The sequence below is a fragment of the Poecile atricapillus genome, chromosome 15, assembly GCF_030490865.1.
Source record: "Poecile atricapillus isolate bPoeAtr1 chromosome 15, bPoeAtr1.hap1, whole genome shotgun sequence".
NCBI classification, from domain to species: domain Eukaryota; kingdom Metazoa; phylum Chordata; class Aves; order Passeriformes; family Paridae; genus Poecile; species Poecile atricapillus.
Window position 1 is genome coordinate 6655363 of NC_081263.1, and position 13284 is coordinate 6668646.

General features: G+C 49.4%; 1 protein-coding gene across 2 annotated transcripts; it reads right to left on the bottom strand.

Annotated features, from left to right (window-relative positions):
• Positions 1-1931: 1931 nt before the first annotated feature.
• OPRL1 (opioid related nociceptin receptor 1) lies at positions 1932-12600 on the bottom strand. Of its 2 annotated transcripts, none has more exons than XM_058850759.1 (3): positions 12342-12600; positions 3432-3787; positions 1932-3053 (listed from the first exon to the last, which is right to left on the bottom strand). In XM_058850759.1, the coding sequence occupies exons 1-3, from the start codon at positions 12566-12568 to the stop codon at positions 2530-2532; spliced, it is 1107 nt and encodes a 368-aa protein (XP_058706742.1). In that variant the 5' UTR covers positions 12569-12600; the 3' UTR covers positions 1932-2529. The 2 variants fall into 2 exon arrangements, with proteins under 2 accessions (XP_058706742.1, XP_058706743.1); XM_058850760.1 differs by having other exon boundaries at positions 2530-3053; positions 12357-12436.
• Between the last annotated feature and the right edge of the window lie 684 nt (positions 12601-13284).

The following is a 13284-nucleotide window of genomic DNA, read 5'->3' on the forward strand; positions in this document are numbered from 1 at the left end:
GGGTTTTATTTTCCTTTATTAAAGCACACAAATAGCCACCTAAATGTCATTTACACTGCGACAGTTGTAAAAATCACACCAGCACAACCACTTCCAAAGAGAATTACAGAGCCAGCACTAAAGCCATCCAGCTGACCATGAGCCTGTAACTCCAAAGGCACAGTACAATAAAGTTTTGCTTTCAGGTGTTTGCTGCTCTTCTTATAACAAACTTCACTGAGCATTAAACAGAATGCCTAAACACATTCACTGCAAGGGCTGTGGAAATACCCAAAAGCTTGGTAAACACACATTTATTGAGTACTTGATTATGTAAGATCGTTGCAGCATAGTCATTATAACAAAATCCATATTTAAAATTGCCAAACACGGGTATATTTTTTTTCAGAGAACATAAATCTATTTAAAAACCCAGCTAAGAACGACAAAGGGAGTGTGGCTGTTCCTTAGCCAGCCACTAATGAATGTTCTCCTGCTCCATAAGGATAAGAACAGCCTGGGGTCAGTTCCCAGCTTCAGCCCCAACCATTCCCAGACCCCATCAGACCATCCCACACCCGGGGGCTGAGCAGACCCAAGTCACTCACTGCCACAAACATCCCACCTAACCCAGTTTTCCAAAGGCATGGATGCAGCTTGCCAGCAGCACAGTTCTCAAGGAGCTGTTCTTCACAAGCCTGGGGTTTATACTGGATTTCCTGGTGAGGGCTCGGGGATTAACATCCACTACAAAGTGCTTAAAGTGCCCAGATTTCCTCCTCCCTCCAGATTGGTATGGGGAAGTGCTAATTGCAAAGTTTGCTCTGGTATACATCCAGATTCCCAATCAAATGTTAATCAGCATCAAAATCCTCCCAGCTTGAGCAGTTTACAAGGGATCTGGGTGCTACACATGGGACACTGGAATTGCATCTATATTTTAAGCCCAACCATGAGGGAAACACTCGACATAGAAATATAACATTCAATTCCTTTGTACAGCATATATAAAGAACATGACAGCATTAAAATATTGGCAGATCAATACATTAAAAATACAGAATCTCATAGATCAGAGCACAAGAAATATATCCACATTGGAATCTGTACAGTCCAGATGACACTGCTGGTTCTCATGTTGGGATTGACCTCCCATCTCCAGGTGGAGGTTGGTGTTTTGCTCCCCCATCAGCACCACTGGCCACCATTGCCCAGATTTCCCTGGGCTGTTGTGCTACAGGGACAGCCCCAGCCTGCTGCTCTCCCCAGCACTCTTTGGGGAAGCTTTAGTTACCAAGTGAAATGACAGGACATTTCCTTTTCCACAAAGCTCTCACCTACTCTGGGAGAGAAAAATCAATCCATGGTTGGCAGGAGTGGTGGTACCTGGGCAGCATTTCCCACATGCTTTCAGCATCGTGAGTCTCATTCAGTTAAAAACATGAAACAAACCCCAAAACCTCAGGTTTTGTATGGTTTGTGCCTCTCTTATCCCATGTGGAGCAGGTGGGATTGTTTTAGGCTGCCTCCTCCCACCAGGAATGTCCATGTCTTGTAGAGGAGCTGCCATTCTGACTTCTCCAGAATGGCTTTCCTTATACATAAATATATGTGTCTATAGGCCACTTCATTCCTTCCTCCTCTCACTGAGGAAGATGCCCAAGGCATGCTTGGTAAGGTGAAATCCTACCATGTATTGCACCTATTGCACTACAGACATGTATATACAGACACATCCTGTCCATAATTACACTGGAAATACAGGGTTTTGAAAAAAAGACTAGTAGCAGCATGTAAATGAGAAATTGTGTTCATTTCCTCCGTCTTTTTTCTTCCTCATCTTCAGAGCTACATCATCAGCTCTGACAGTCCCTTCTCCCTGCCCTGCTCCCGTCTGAGAGGGGGATTTCACTGCAGATCCCATCTGCAGGAACTGGCGCTGTCCTCCCAAAGCAGTTTGAATTTCTCTTCTTGTCAGCTCCCTCCTCTCCCTCCCTGCATCCTTCCCTGCACGATGACTCATCCTGGAGATGATCTTGGGTTTTGTCTGATGGCTCCTGCCCACTTTGGCTGCAGCAAAGTCTGATTTCAGAGCGATGGCACAGGAGGAAAACCCGCACACGAGCGCCTGGTGAGCCAGGCAAGCTGTTAACATCTCCACCCAGGAGGAAAAAAGCAATGCAAGAGTTCACATTCTGTCTGTCTCCCAGCAGCAGAAGTGTAAGCCCCTGGAGCGATGCCTATTTTAAACCCTTAATTCCAAAACCCTCAATAATGTTGCAGACTCCCAGGGTTTTGCAGGAATCAACAGGCTGATTTCAAACACGTTCCTGAGTGCAGCATGCACTGGAATTAAAAATGCATCAAATGGGCTCACTTTCTCTGCGTGCTCTCGCAGTATCCGGTTTTCCCAACCCCCAAAATTGTTTCCTTGGTTTCTCACCTCTCAGTTTTGAGGTCCTGCTAAAGGGCCGTTATCTGAGTTAGTTCTGACGTGGGGGTGGTCGGACTCTGCTGGGCGACAGCCACCATGGGGATTTCCATGCCTAGTCAGGCCGGATTGTTAGTCCCCTCCGAGTTCTTGCAGGCATAGGCCACATCCTTGGCGATGCTGCACATCCTGTTGGACATCTGGAGCTCGGTTCTGAAGGCGGTGGGGAAGCAGAACTTCTTGAAGCACGCCTTGAAGTTCTCATCCAAGAAGGCGTAGAGCACGGGGTTCAGGCTGCTGTTGGCGTATCCCAGCGCGGTGCAGAAGCAGGAGATGGCCAGCTCCAGCTCGCTCTCCGCCTTGGCACCCAGGCACTGCACCAGCACGAAAATCTGGATGGGAGTCCAGCAAACGATGAAGACTGCCACCACCACCAGGACCATGCGGGTGATGCGCCTCAGGTTCCGGTCCTTCTCCTTGGAGCCCGAGAGGACACGGACGTTCTTGAGCCGCCTGATCATCAGGCTGTAGCAAATGGTGATGATCAACACGGGGATCATAAAGGAGAAGAGAAAGACGCAGATGCCAAACACTGGATCCCAGTAGTCCACGGGAGAAGGGAGCTTAATTAGACAATCAATTTCTGCAAGAGTAAAAATAAAATGGGAAGGAAGATCAGCAAACGCAGATCAAGCAGAAAAGCATCTGCCCATTTAGATTAGTTTAGGTTAGTTAGGTTAATGGTTGGACTTGATGATCTTAGAGTGCCTTCCCAACCTAACATAACAATTCTATGTTTAACGTTCAATTCCTCACATAACAATTCTATGTTTAGCGTTCAATTCCTCACATAACAATTCTATGTTTAACACTAGAAAAGCAGGAACAGTGATACAAAGAGGCAGGGTCAGAGTTAAGACGGTTTTACAGCAGAGACCTCACCCCACTGATGAAACTGGCACCCCTCTCCCTGGGCTCTCCCGTCCAGCACCTCCCTCCCGCTGGATGCAGTTTTACTGACCGTTGTTTTCATTCTCTGCAGATCCCATCACCATGGCTGGGATGCCAAAGACAGAAGCCAGTGCCCAGATGCAAACATTGACCACCTTGGCCTTATGGGGCGTGCGGATGTCCAGGGCTTTGATGGGGTGGCAGATGGCGATGTAGCGGTCCACGCTCATCATCGTCAGCGTGAAGGTGCTGGTGAACATGTTGTAGTAGTCAATGGAGATGGCAATCTTGCACAGGACATTGCCAAAGGGCCAGAAGCCCAGGAATGTGTCTGTTCCCTGGAAGGGCAAGGTCATCAGGCACAGGGTGTCGGCCAGAGCGAGGTTAAAGATGTAAATGTTGGTGGCTGTCTTCATCTTGGTGAATCTGAAAGGCAGGAATGAGCAATGGTTAGAGCTCCCACCTGACCATGGTGGGTCATACACTGAACTGTACTGAAGTAGATTCTGCTGCTTTCAAAAGGAGATGCTGTGTTTTCTTATGTAATGAGGTGAGATCCTCACCTTTCAACCTCCCACAGGTTTATCAATACACAGTTCAGCCCATCTCCTACAACACCAAAAATGGTCCCTCCACAGTCACTTCCATGGCCAGGAGAACCATTCCCTCAGACTGCCAGTGAGCACCATGACAGCCTGAGGCTGTCAACTCAGATGGTGTTTCTTGAAAAATTACTTCAATAAGGCCAACTTAGAATTTCACTACCAATGGCTTCATTGTTGTAAGTATTGGCGAGAGCTTTAGCCAGTAAGCTGAATTGAAAGGTGCAGGAGTAACTTGATCAGCCATTTGATATGGGCTCATAGCCAGAGAGCATGGCTAACGTGAGCTGTAAAATCAGAACAGGAAAATGGCCAGCCCTGGCCAGGCCAAAGCTATTGAGGAACTTTAGATTTGAATCAGAAACTAAAATATCACAATGGATCTTTCTAGAGAAAGGAGTAAAGTCACAAGTCAAACTCTACTTTAAAGATTTTTTTGTCATTTCAATATTACTTTTACCACACGAACTGACTGCCCCAAAGGAAGAGTCACCTTGCTCTAATGGCAATCATCTCATTTTCACACTTGGGAAATGATGCAGAGCCACCTGTGATCACCTATCCAGGGGGACATGCAGTGTCTGCAGAAATGGAAGCTCAACAGTGACTCTGACACTGAATCTAACATTTCAGCTCCAGGATATTCCTCTCATGGGCAGAATAAGAGCTCAAATAGGTATAATTTTAAAACTACAGCTCATCCATCATTTACTCTACTAATGGCCTTTGCAGAAACACGGCCAAAAATGGCAGACAATGATGTGATTAACAGAGTGCAGGTTCATTTGAGGGTAACACTTCTGCCTGTAAACTGCTGCACTATTTTCAGCCTGATACGTGTTAAAATATTACAGGGTCTGATTTGACATAAAAGGCTCTTTTTGCCAATTTGATTCAGAACAGCAAACCCATAACTGCCCTTCTCAGTGCTGTACCCTCCCCTGAGGGTCTGAGCTTCTTCAGCTCTTGATAAATGATTTGAATGCTTGGCAGAACATTATCACTGGCACATTCTGAACTCTGCTGGGACACATGGTGACCTGGCCAGGTTTGCAAGAGAAGCAGACAGGGGAGCAATGATCCAGACTATAAAGTGTACTTTTTTACCTGACTTGGAGCTCTAAGCTGGGCTTGTATCAGAAGTCTGAAAGCAGCTTCAGAAAGCAAAACCAAATGATCCTATTTTTGACCCTGAAAGCCAAGAGAAGCTTTTGGAGGTCAGCACTGATGGAAACATTGTTGGAAATACTTTGAGGTCCCCACGCAAGCCTGAGTTCGGCTTTTCCCAGCCCATAAATCAATCACAGGTTCTTAGAAAGCCAGCCCAGACAAACTTACATAACCAAAAGCAGTAGAAGGAAAATACTGGTGCCTTTCCTTTTGTGATGGGATGAATGAGCAAAAGCACTTTGCAAATCCAACATAACCAGACAGCTGCCAGGGCTTTAAGCTTTGGGATTTCCTAAGGAGAATTACAGCAGCCTCCAGTGCCCTGAACTGCAGAGGAGCATCTCAGGGATTTTCCTTTCTTAAATTCTTGCACTTGGCATAAACGTGGTAAAGCACAAAGGGATGAGGGGCGTCTGTGAGTGGATTCTCTCTCCCCTCCAGGTCAGCAGAGGGATATTAAAATGAAGAAGTGAAATCACTGTTTGATCAGCTCTCACAAAAATAAGCACCATCAGCTCAGGCTTTAAGAAATTATTCAGTCTCCCAAGACTGTGCTGGCAAAGGTCTCCTGGGAGCTGCAGCTTCCCCTGAGCAGCACAAACCTGGCTGGGCTGGCTCAAGCTTCCCAAAGGTCAAGTTTGTTGTAGTCCATCCTTCCAGGAGGGCTGGAGCCAGAGGCAATTCATCAACATGCCTCTAACCCTGACTGCTTTTACTGACATTATCACTCAAGGGAATAACAATTTTGAGCAATGGTGAGCAACTTCACTGCAAAACAGTGAAAATTAAAGGTTGTTCCTGCTTTATTATTTGTCATTGACCAGTGGGAGAAACAAGCAACAATTCACCCACCTCAATGCCCATCCAACATCCATGGGGGACAAAGCTGCCTCCCTTCACACTCCTGGGTCCCCAGCACTGAGAAGTTTGGGGCATCTTAGCCAGCCCTGAACTCAGGGTGTGCACAGAAAATCTTCAGCTCCTCCCCACACCCCTCCAGCCCCACTGGTCCCACTCCTCCCAGACACCTCAGCATGAATTCAGAGTCCAAGTACAACAACTGCTCTGCCTGGCCCTGCAAAATCCCTCAGTGCACAGACCCCTCTCCTCTGCCTCCTTCCTCACCACCCCCTGGAGGTGACGGCAGAGCCACCTTCCCCTGCCCCAGCACAGGACACACTGAGGTGGCTGTCCCACCACTTCCTTCAACCCATCTTCCAATAGAATTTAAAGCTGATTTTGCACTCTTGAAAGGGAGTGAAATCAATTTACACCTAATTAATTAGTTCTACACCACTTTCTCTACGTGTTGAGAGCCAACAGCCATTGTCCCAACCAAGCAATGTTCCCAAACATTTCCAGAATGCTCAGTACACACAAAAATCAATCAATCACTTCTCTGTGGATTAACATCTATTTCTTTTCCTCCAGAACCAAGAGTGTTCTTTCTCTTAACCTGCAGAAAAATAGAAAAATTACACACTCAGGCTTTGGGAGACACCTCAGTCTCCTCCCCCACAACACAAATCTGCCGCAGATAAGCCTGTGGATTCCATGGAGGACATTAGCTCCCTGCTGGGCCACTTTCTTGCACTCTGCCACGGAGGTAATTTCCTAATGGAGCATCTCCCACAGGGTGGTGTTCAGCTGCCCATCCAGCTCCCCCTTTGTCACAACAGTAATTGCTCTGCTCTGCTCTTCTCTTCTGTCGGATGCTGAAGTCTGAGAGGAAGAACACCTGGATATCAGCTCAGCACTTGTCCTCCCCCCCCTTTTTGGTACGTGGAGCCTCTGGTGAGGGGAATACATGGTCTGGGAGAGGAGATCAAGGGTAGACACACCCTCGGGGCTTTAAGGAGCTGCTCCTCACCAGAACAGGTTCTGCCCTGGCTGAGCCCCAGGGTGAGCTGCAGACCTGTTGTTTCTGCATCTTTCCCTTTTCCACCCAGCCACAGCAGGGCTGCAGGACAAGGGCTGGGGTTAAGGACCAGCTGGCTGCAGCAAACCCACAACCCAAAATGGAGCTGCAGACACCAGGGCCAGAGGGACCAGAGCAAAGCCTGCAGCCCCACAAAGCCCTGAGCATCATTTCCAGGAGCTCTCTGCCTCTTGGAGCCTCTTGATTTTGATACGTGTAGCTCCAGCTAATTAGGATGCAGACGGTGTTGTTCACCTTGAGCAGCTCCCTCCACCCCCACTTCACACCCCAGCAGCAGTGACAGCCTTTGCCCCCAATCCTGGACATGCTTCAGGAAGCAAAACAGGGCAGAAAAGGCTCAAAAAGGATTTTTACTGAGCTGCTCCCACCCTGTGATGGTGGAAATCAGCCCCAGTTCTCTCCCAGCCTGCTCCCAGCCCTCAGGTTGTGTGGAGCTGATATTTGATCTGGCACGTTCTGTCATGATTTGTGTCCCCTCAGCTGTCTGCCCACAGCTTGCTCTCTGCATCCCTGCTGCTCTGATCACCATCCCAGAGCCCCCTCAGCCTGAAACCTCTGACCAGTGCAAGATCATTTATTCTTAATGGTTCAACAGGCCATGAAAAAACCGCACAGAATTTGAGAAGGACAAATTAAAATTAGTCTGGACTCTGGGGCCAGACACTACAGCAAAAGCAGCCACCAGCACAGCACCTAAAAGCCTATAAATTACCCAGGGATTGACTAGCAAGGGCCAGTAAGGGAACCTGCAGCCAGCCAGGATGAGCACACACTTTGGGGCAGATGATCTTCTTGTCCTTGAATCTCACCTCTGTGCCCAGGGGACAGCTATGAAAAACCAGTCCTGCCTGCCCTCCAGGTGCTCTCTGGGCACCACTGTGGATGGTGCTGCCATGCCAAGGGAGGAGGCTCTGTGGCTGCTGCTGCAAAGGCTTCAGCAGCTCACCCAGAGGCTCTCTGGGATGCTCCCACATCCCTGAGCAGATGCTTGGCCACCAGGAATGGTGCTCTGGTCTAAGGAGGGCATTCATCAGCATCTACCCTGCAGCAGGATGCTCTTATCCCTGCTCATGGGCCAGATCTGCCTCTGCTGACATGCAGAATGCTTCTGGGAATTGCCCAGTGTCTGAAAAGCACTGGCAACCAGGTCCCAGTTGAACACCACAGATTTTAACTGAGATGGGCCCTTTCACCCATCTCACCACAGCCAGGTGAAACAAAAAGCTCTTCAACACACACTGGAGCTACAGGACCTGTGTTAGAAGGGGCATGATGTGGCTACTATGGCTCATGTGGCTGAGTCCAGCTCACCTGGGCTCACAGGGATGCAGAAATCAGGGAGCTGCAGACCATTATCACAGCAGGATCCCCTCCTGCTCACCTCACCATCCTCATCCAGCTCCACTCACTCTCCAGGGCAAAGAGCCCTTGGTGTGGGTTCCATTTCTCTATAAATTGTGATAATTTATGTCTATTTTATTTTTCAAGGAAAAAGAAAACCTGGAGACAGCAAAGGTCTCAGATGGCCCCACTTGTGTCTGCTGGGTACCCACTGCATGAAGCACTCACTTCATTTCAGCTCTGAGACACACATCTGGTCCAGGCTTTTCCCTTAGAAAGCTTTCTATTAAGAAATCAGCATCTCTGAAATGTCATAATTAACTTCATTTCCCCTGTCTCATCACAGCCAGCTGCCCTCACCCCTATTCTCAGGGACTGAGGCAGTTTTCAAGCAGAACAACAGCTGGCACAGCATCCCCAGGCAGGCTCATGATTCAGGCACCTCCCCATCACATTTTTCCTCCTAAAGCTTCACCTGGAGGCAGCAGATGAAAATGACAGCCGTGAACAGCCTAAAACATTGCTTGAAATGCTCTGAAAGGTGTTCTGCCATAGAGAGAGTTGAGCATCTCCAGCATTTTGCCAGGCTCCCAACAGAGAGCTGCCACAGCCGTGAGGAGTGCCCAAGAAATGAGACATCACAGCAGCATGGTGGAGCTAGGGACAACAAGCTGCACCTTGCCCCTTCCCTGGGTCACCAATGGCTGTGAGAGATTTGGGACCTCTATAAGAACACCTGGGTCAGCCCCATCCCCAGGGCCAAACATGCACCCTCCTTCTCCTTTGCCTCCCTTCCTAAATACCAAGATCTTGGGCAAGCAGCCTTGCAGATTTCGGTTAATAGCTAGGAGAGATCTCAGCAGCCTGATTTCCTCCACTCTCCCCCCAAACCCTCTGTTCAGCTCCTTGTTTCACGTTCATTAAGAAGCAGAACAGGAAATATATGCAGAAGAGAGCAAACAGCAGAAGGAGGAGGGAGGGAAGGCACCGTCTCTGCTGGCAAGGAGCTCCACGATGAGCCAGCAGAACAAAGCCACAGGCGAGGCAGGTTCCCACAATAGGCCCTTTACTGTCCAGGAAATTGTGTTCCTGACAAGAGCCCTTTTCCATCTTACCCAATTAGTGCTGCTCAGCACTGGATTGACAGTCACATGATGACTGTCTCTATAAATTAATCGTTCCAAATGTTAAATCACTCCACATACAATAGAGATGTAGGCTGGGTTCTACAACAGAGGGGAAAACCTAGAGGAGGCTTTGAATTTGTACTTTTGTGTGAAATTCCGGGAGATTTTAAAATTTTTCCCTTGGTGCTGCAGAAAACTCATTCAGGAGGAACAAGAAAATGAGCTTTCTTGATGCCTCCAACTTCCTCAAGTGCTGGTATTAGAGTATTTTTATTTCCAAACTCCCTCAAAAACAGGAAACAATTACTGTCTGTAACATTACCAGTCTTTTTCTGGAAGGTAGTACATTATTTTCCTGTGGGCTGTGTAATATGTTGAAGCCTGGTTATCATTGCTGCAGCATGGAAGGAAAAAAAAGCTTATTGGGGTGCCCATTACCTACAATGATAAGGGTGCAGCACAGAGGGTTTGCTGATTATTTTTCCATTAATTTATCATTAAGAACCCCTAAACCCTGTGTTGACGTACCAGCAACCAACTTCCAACCTACTGAAAACCGGTGCTACTCAAGGCATGAAGCATCAAAGCTCTAATCTGAGGAGAAAAGCTCATCAGCATCCTCCCTGTACAACCACAATTTGGCAGCTCTTCATCAATCTGTGTACATGGCCAGGGTCAGGAGTTTGATATTGAGTCCAATTCATCCTCACACCTGCTCCTGGCCTGAACAGGGCAAGGGAAGAGGAATCCTGGGCAGAGATAACAGAAGTTGTTACTTATTGATTCAAGAAGGGTCATTGCCTTAGCTCTAACCCAGTGCTGGCCTCAGCTCAGTACTGAGCTTCCAGGGAACATGGGTGGGGAACAGCAGCTCCTACAAGGGCTCTAGCTCAGTTATAACCTCCCCAGAAAACACTTTTCATTCCTGAATAAAGGGAAATAGAGAAATAGAAAAACCTGAGGGAGATTGGGGTGGCACCTGTCTTCAGTTTTCAATTGTTTAAGAACTGTAAAATGAGAGGTCACACACAAAAACAGTTATGTTCCATGGGAAATTCTAGTGTTAAATCCCACTTCCTTTTTCTGAGTGTCATTTACCCACCTGGAAGGTATCAAAGTCAAAAAGGTGTGGAGCAGAAGCCAGTATTTTTCATGGTTAGCCGTGGCACAGGTCCACCCTGGCCAGGAGCACAGTTTGGGACACTCATATTGCTGGTGATCCTCCAGTCCCAGCCCTGGGCAGGGCCAGCAGGACCATGCTGTGCACATCGCACCAGACCTTTGCAGACAGGGAAAATATTTCTGCCAGGGCTTCTCCTTACACACACTGAGGCTCATGCACTGGGTAAGGACTGTCCTCCTCTGCTGCACATGGGCTGCCGTTCCCATGCAGCCACATCACCACCATCAGACAGGGGCTTCCAGCTCCCAGAGCCTCGCTACTCACACACTTACACACACCCACAAACTACTCCAACGATTGCTACTACACTGAGCAGGAACACGAGCTCTCCAGACATGGCACCAGTGTGCTGCAAACCTCCTCTCTGCATCTGCAGGCTCCTTGGGGCTAGTGGGATCTCCTCTCAGTGCCATAAACTCCTCAGCTCAAGGAGCACAGACAGGCAGCCTGATGAACAGTCACGTCACTTTGCCCTTGGAGCAGAGATTTAACCACCCTTCACCGACCTCTGGTACCAAAGACCTAATTTTGCAGCATCTCCCCCATCCAACTTGTAGTCTTTCAGGGGAAAGATGCTTTGGAAGCAGTTGGGCTCCTGGCAGGAACAGGACAATCTCATCAGTGTCTGAATACCTGCTAAATACTTTCATCTTCTCTTGGAGGATTCAGCCTGTCTTTCCTGTGCTGGCAGCATCCATCTGCACCAGGAATCTGCTCCAAGATGTGGATAAAATGCAAGCTCCCCCCTTAACATGCAGGGTGCAGAGATCAGAAGGGGATGCTGGGGTTTAACATAACCACAGCCCCAAGAGCTGCACAAACTTACTCTGTACTTGCAGGGCAAGCACGGTTTCTAATTCCCAGAACCAGAAGGGTTTGAATCACAGCAGAAGCAGGCAGGGACACTCAAAATGCCAACAATGGGCAGGGAGGATGGAGTGGTGCATGCTCTGTGCTGTCCCTCTGCAAAGGTCAACCCCACTCTCCTGACTTCAGCACAAGGAGCCAAAGAAGTTGCCCTCAACTCTGCAGCATCCTTTCACATCTTATTTAAATCTGCAGGCTCCAGAGGGTTGGAAGACTTACGTTTTCAATTTTTTTTTCTCCTGTAAAAGTAAAAGGAAGCGTCCCAGCAGGCGCTTTCCTTTGCAACAAGGTTCAGCTTTGGAAAGAGCCAGCTCCCAGATGGAGCAGCACCTGCAAACACAGCTGGGGTGCCGGACACAGCACAGGAAGGAGAGGTCCCATTAAGGAACCAGCACACCCTGGCAGTGGAAAGCTCCCAGCACATTGCCCTCCCAAGTGACATCCAGCTCCCTAAAAAGAAGGAAAAAAAAAAAAAGTAGCCCCATCTTTTGGAGCAGATCTGCTCACTCTTGTTCCATTCTCTGGGTTAAACTTTAGGAGGCACCAGAGGGCAGCTGAAAACTGGCAGAAACCTTCATCACAGCCTAGGAAGGGGAAAAAAAAACAAATAAAACCAAAACAATAAAACAAATGCCACATCGCTACCTCTAAAGCACGTCTCTAAGCCCAGGGAAGCGCCTGCCTGCTTTACCCGCAGCAGGGACTGAGGGAGGGAAGGTCTGCCCCGCTCCAGCTTTCCCTGGTGTCCTACCTGACGATCACATACATGACGGAGCAGTTGCCCACCAGCCCCACAATGCACACGATGGAGTAGACGACCACGATGGTGATCTTGATGCTGAGCGGCAGGAAGCCGTCCCCGGTGCTGTTGTTGAACCAGTTGCTGGGCAGAAAGCTCAGGTTGAGCATGGAGGAGTCGTTCAGCAGCTTCCTCAGGTCGGGGTCTTCAAAAATATGGGCAGGGAAGAGCGGGTCCATCCTGAAGCAGCAGCCTGCGCCAAGGACCTGGGGCAGCAAGAGACAAAATAAAATCTGCTGATCAAACGGGTGGCAGGGGACTGTAGCAAGGCAAATGCACGAGAAACGCTGGGGAAGGGTGATTTATTACCAGGAGAAGGATGAATTACCGCCACGGAACACAGCCCCCCTCCCCAGGAGCATTTCAGTGGGATGCAACCCTGAGAGGCTGGCGCATCCTGAGCTGGCAGGGACCGCGCATATCTCCACACGGCCGGCGGGCTGCACACACCATCCCTCCTGCCAGGGGCTGCGTGTCCCCCGCCTCTCCCATCCCTGCGGGCCGGTGAGTCCCCACACCTTCCACTACCACAGCCCCCGGGGCTCCGGCGCCACCCCCCCGCTCCATATGGCGATAAAAGAGCAGGAAAAGCCCCAAGTTGGCAATAAACGCCAGGCGGCTGCTTACCTGCGGCAGGTCCCCTTAGCGCAGCTCCGGAGCAGACTCCGCTCCCCGCGGCCACATCCAGCACCCCCGGGCCGGGGGGGACACGGGACAAAGCCGGGGGCTCCTCGGGATGGAGGAGGGGAAGGGGCTGCTCTCGCAGGCAGGGATGCTGCCAGCGCAGGGGGCTGCACCCCGGAGCCCACGTTTTTAAGGAAAAGGGAGGGATGTGGGAGAGGGAGGGAGGGAGGACGGAGGGCGGCTGGGCAGAGCCAGGCTGCCGGGCTGCTCC